Here is a 6,000-nt window from a genome sequence, read left to right on the forward strand (position 1 = left end):
TCTCTAAACAAACATTAATCCTTTTAGATAAATTGGTCGCAAAGTGGACTCATTTATTTCCGGCATTAGACCCTGGAAAAATTAAACAAAGTATGATTAATTTAAAGAAATGTGAAATTCCACGGAGCTGGAGAGAATCCCACCTAAAGCTGGTTAATAACTACTATCTATCCCCTTTGAGAATGATGAAATTATATCCGACTAACGAAGGGGCTTGTATCCGCTGCAGGAAACCTAAAGCGGATACTTTACATATGTTTTGGTATTGTCCAAAGATTATTCAAGTATGGCGGAAGTTGGAATATTGGTTTAATGTATTATATAAGACAACGGTTACTCTGTCACCCAAGGAAATAATATGGTTAGAAGGCACTAATAACAAGGGCTTTCAAGTAAATGTCTTAAACACTATTATTTTAGCCGTTAGACAACAGATTGTTAAACATTGGCAATCTAATGCAGTGATGGGATTAACCCAGATGTTACAACAGATTCAAAATCAAATTATCTATGAATCATTCCACTTAAAAACCGCCTCTGAAAGTAGAATAAAATCTTTTTTAGTTGGTTGGCTACCAATTATCCAATCATATCCTGCGGCTATACAAAAAGCCATTTTGACCCCATTTCTCTGTTCAAACTCTTTCATGGATTTAGTAGCCCTGGATCTCTTTCCACCCTCATGGATAATTGGGTACAGAACAGTTTAAGGAGGGATAAAGATAATTAGTGCTGAAAAGGACGTTAGGAGGGGTTGTGGTTTTGTGTTTGTTTTTTTTGTTTTTTGTTTTTTTTTTTCTTTTCTAGTGTGGTTGTTGCTTGTTTGCCAGGTCGACTGGGTTTAGTGTTTATTGTTAGAGAAAAATTTCCAACAGCATATTCAAATGAATTGTATGTGAATATCATGTTATTTCTTTCTTTATCCTACAAATGGATGTATATAAGAAGAGATCTTTTTTTCAAGCTTATGTTATCTTTTTCTGATTTTTTTTTTTTTTTTTTTACACCTGACCCTGCGTGGTGCATAAAGGTGAAAATGCATGTATCTATGTTTTGCTGTTGGATATATAAATAAATAAAAAAAAAAAAAAAAAAGAAGTATTTTGTAATATACTTCCATTAGCAAAAATGCTTCTAGTTAAGTTATAACTGTGTTTTTCAGGAGGCATATGCACATATCCTGTGAGGGTCCCTACACCAGTATTCAAATATCACACCTTCTTAAAGAGCAGGCGGTGGTGTGTGGTGTGTATTGCTTCTAAGTATGTAATTTCTGACACAGAAGCCACTGCTGAGCAGGCATGGTTTTTGAATACTGGTGCACGATCTTCCGAGGATATGTGCTTATGCCACTGAGAAACAGTAATAATTTGTACTTGAAGCACTTTTGCTAATGGAAGTATATTGCAAAAAATGCTCCTTTTTCAAATCGAAATGCACCCGTGCACAGTTTATTTTTGACCTATCCTTTTAAAACAGAGTTTCCCAACTCTAGTCCTCAGGACTATGAACAGGCCAGATATTCATTATATCTTAACTACAACACAGATGAAATAATCAGCTGACGGGTTAATATATAATGAATATCTGGCCTGTTAAGGTCCTAAGAACTGTATGTCATGATACACTCATGTGGAGTAGTTGATACCTGGTTTGGCTACCCAGCAGAGGTGGTAATGTGATCTCAGCATTGCCAGTTTAATCTGAAATGTTGTTTGTGTAAGATCTGTGTTCAGTAATGCTGAGGTCTCAAGACCCCCTCCTCCTCCCTCCCCCATTCTCTTGGTACCTTGGTTCACTTGCATGGAATGTCTAGTCGTAAATTAAAACAAAGAAGGTGTTCTTGACAAGACAAAGAAGGAGCTGTGTTTTCACGTAAAGGGACACAATACCCAAACATTTTCTTTCATGATTAAGGTAGAGAATACCATTTTAAACAACATTCCAATTTACTTCTATTACCTAATTTGCTTTATTCTTTAGATATACTTTAATTAAGAAATAGCAATGCACACAGTGAACCAATCACAGGAGGCATCTATGTGCAGCTACCAATCAGCAGCTACTAAGCATATTTAGATATGAAGCAAAGTTCTCCCATATACAGACCACTGGAACTTTGGTAATAAGTGTATGGTATTGTGTTTGTTTATTTTATGTCCCAATTTATTTTTAAAGAACTATATCTTCGCAAATGTATGTTATTTTGAATGTTTTTATAATTTGGCACCGTGTAACCTTTATTGATATTTTTGTTATTAAGCACATAGAAAATCTAATTCTGTCTTTGGGCTCTAATATCTGAATTCACACTCTAAAGAGACAAGGTTAAAGGCACATTACCTAATTGTTAAATCGTGTGAGTTATTGGTGTTCCAACCAGTGGCGTAGCGTGGGTTGTCAGCGCCCAGGGCAAGGTAAGAATTGCGCCCCCCTAACCCATTATAATTATTATATTATAACTTTTACATGCTATGGCAGTGGCTGATATATTGCAGTCAATAGGGTTGGCATCAGTTATCAGTATCTTTGCCACCTTCTAACACTGCGTTTTCCTGCATTGTACTTTCAGATCTTTTCTGTTATATCTTTTTTTAGAATTAAGCCTGCAATTGTTTTCCCTATAAAAGAAGGTATCATCTGTCTGTGTGTTTCTTTTGTTATTTTATTTGCTACCCTTTTTCTACATGTTTATTCTGCATACTTGCAGCTTGCTCCTGCTTATAATAAAATACAAAAAGCACCAGACCTCTCTTCCCATGAGACAGACATACGATAAATGTTGCAAAGTTAGTGTAGCTCAGCTTATGAGTTCCTTATCATATGACCAAAGAACATTCCATGATTCCAGTCAGACCTTTGTTTCTCTTTTTTTAGTGTTTTTTTTTTGTGAGACAGTGAGACAAACTAAGCAGCAACAAACATACACATCGTAACATACACGGTGGCCGCTCAGCCACCGACATCCCTTTATCCTCCCACATTACTTACCTTAAAGTCAGGGGCGGCACAACACGCTAGAAGAGACAGTCTTCCTCCACTTCTTGCTCCCTCCTGAACTGCGCACTGGGAGTGGGAGGAGACTGGACGGTGGACCCGCCGTGCTAAGTGACGTAAACCAACGCTAGTCAGAAGGTAACAGTCTGACTACACTTACAGTCACAGACTCTCAGGCATCGCTTGACTGACAATTGAAGTTCACACTTGACTTGAGACTCAAGACAGAACAGCAGGGCGCCTGTTAGAATGTTTATCCTCCCTCCCTGTTCCCTTTGCTTGCCAAAGCACCGCTGGAGTCTGGGACTGTCTAATGTCTGGTGGAGGCTGTGAACCAAGCTCTTTGCGCCCCCCATAATTATGCGCCCGGGGCAACCGCCCCTGTGGCCCCCCCCACGCTACGCCACTGGTTCCAACACACCCCTTTATTCAGACGTTTTGGTGATGGCAGTGACTTGTGTTATACTAGGGTGGTGTGTACAGGATTTGGGGGATAATTTGGTGTCCCTTTAAGGTTCTTTGAAGAGTTAAATGTCAAGGGAACCAGAGCTGCGTGCTATTAACCCCTTCGTGCCCACACCCCTCCCCATTTGTGACTGTTGAGGAAGGCTTAATCGTCACACTGTAGTTGGGAAACTGCCTTAAAAGTACAAAAAAGTGCAAAAATAAAATGCTCTAATGCGGTTGAGCACTGAACCATTGCACAACTGGTCACCCTGGAAACCAGTTAAACACACTGTTACAATCTGCCCATAAGAAGCTTACAATAAATTCCTGATCCAGACTTGGACACAGGTGATGAGCCAATCAGGAGCTGCATATGTGCATAGCCACCAATCACAGTCCATGTCTAGATCAGGAGTAGATGTAGATTGCTGCTGCTTGTTAAAGGCACACAGTAGTGCATTAGTCAAGTGTTCTAGCATTTTACTGTATCACTTGTTGTCCCCTTAGGGACTAATTGCTCACAGGCAGATAAACACAGCGTCTACTATTTTATTGGTGTACGGGAAAATGCATCACAGGTATCACAAGGCCTTTTCTGAGATGCAACATAGAAAAAAATTTGTCCCTTTAAGTACTACAAAATTGTGCTTAATAGCCTTCATTCCGATAAACCTCAGTACATCACTTTGTGTCTGAGTCCTTCTGATACTGCTTCCCTTTTACATTTCCTTATTTAAACACTGTTCCTAATTGCTTGTGTCCCTATTCTGCCTTTACTGGCATTGGCACTGTTTTATCACATTCTGATAGAGAGCAATGTATAACACATTTAATTGTTTGTCATTGGCTCAATAGCTGTGTTCAGCTAGCTCCAAGTAGTGCACTGCTGCTCCGAAGGTGACTGTAGCATTAAAGGGATAACAAGAGAATTAAATACACTAAAACGTCTCTTAAAATGATATGCTCTGTCCAAATCATGAAGTCTGACTTGCATGTCCCTTTAAAGGACAATAAAGGTACAAATTAAACTTTTATGATTTAGATACAGTATACACATTTAAAGAACTTTCCAGTTTATTTCTATTATCTAATTTGCTTAGTTCTCTTGTTATCCTATGAGGAATGCATACCTAGGTAGGCTCAGGTACAGCAGTGCACTACTTGGAGCTAGAAGCTGATTGGTAACTGCACATATGCCTCGTTATTGGCTCACCAGATGTGATCAGCTAGCTCCCAGTAGTGCATGTCTGCTCCTTCAACAAAGGATACTAATAGAATGAAGCATATTTGATGATAGAAACAAATTGGAAAGTTGATTAAAATTGCATCTATATCTGACAAAGAAATAAAACTGTTTAGTTTTTTTCGTTTTTTTTTTCATTTTGACTTCTGTCCCTTTAACTTTTGCTCTTTATGTTACATTTCAACATGCAACCTATTTGTTTAGTTTGATAGAAACTGAATCAAGTGTCCTATGGAAATGTATGTCATTTAATGAATGAGTTATATTCTGCTAAGAAAAAGTCAGAATGAACATGCCATACCTTTACCTTTCTACAACATTATTTTTATAAATACATTATTATTTTACTGGTTATGCTATGAGTTTGATCATATTTAGAGAGATTTCTTTAGCATATAAATGTAGAACTATTCCTTTTGTGTGTAAGCACTTTATGTGCTTTATTCTAGTGTCTGCTCTGCTGTCATACGTAGGTGACACTGTACCCTAAGGCCCCGCTTGTCCTCGTCACGTGACTGTCACCTACAGCCAAGTGACACAAACATCACAGCAGTTAACACTACCTCCCCAAACAGTGACAGGGCACCTCTGCCGCAGCACATATTAACCCTTTAGCAGCCTAGGAGGGCTGAAGAATGACAGAAAACGGGAAAAAGATAAGCTGACACTTCAAAATAAGTCCCCCTGTTCCCCATCGGGTACCTCCTGGTAAGATCTGGAGGTCTCCTTCCTTATCATGGCACTGGGCAGGCAGCTGTACGGATCCAGGACTGGTGTCTAGTTTGCAGCACTCAGGACGTTCTCAAACAGACTTGCTGGATTGTTGCTGCACTTCTACAAATTCCACGGTCCCGTGCTTGATCACCGGCATCCAACATAGATGCGCGCGCACCTTGCCAAGCTTGAGCGAATATCAGCTCATTCCAAATCCAATAAGCATGCTGGGAATTGTAGTCCTGTTTTATGATACTTGACGTTTTGTTAAATTTTGGTTTGAAAAAAAAGTAATGCAGTGTTATAATATTGCACTCAATTCAATTGTGATTTGGGGTAAAATCTGAGTTTAGCGTTCTAAATGATTTTCTCGGCCATATCACATTATTTTACTTCACAAATTGGTATGGGGGTTCAGATGAGGGCTACCAACAATACTGCAGTGTTTGTGTCTCCAGGAACAAAAAGGGGAGCCATATTTTGGGGTTTAAAGTCCCCATAGACTTTCCCCGGCCAGCTCTGCTCACCTAATGGATACATAGGGCTCCATGTACTAAGCAGTCAGCGAGCTACCCGCAACAAATCTCGCGTCAAAACTC

General features: G+C 39.2%; 1 protein-coding gene across 2 annotated transcripts in view; it reads right to left on the reverse strand.

Moving 5' to 3' along the window:
• PACC1 (proton activated chloride channel 1) overlaps nt 1–5,562 on the reverse strand; it is a 226,370-nt gene extending 220,808 nt beyond the window's left edge. For both annotated transcript variants that reach the window (XM_053712437.1, XM_053712436.1), the window contains exon 1: nt 5,390–5,562. In XM_053712437.1, coding sequence (XP_053568412.1) covers nt 5,390–5,425 — 36 coding nt within the window. In that variant the 5' untranslated portion in view covers nt 5,426–5,562. The remainder of the gene's footprint in view (nt 1–5,389) is intronic.
• Nucleotides 5,563–6,000: the final 438 nt, after the last annotated feature.

Source organism: Bombina bombina, chromosome 4 (assembly GCF_027579735.1).
Source record: "Bombina bombina isolate aBomBom1 chromosome 4, aBomBom1.pri, whole genome shotgun sequence".
NCBI lineage: Eukaryota > Metazoa > Chordata > Amphibia > Anura > Bombinatoridae > Bombina > Bombina bombina.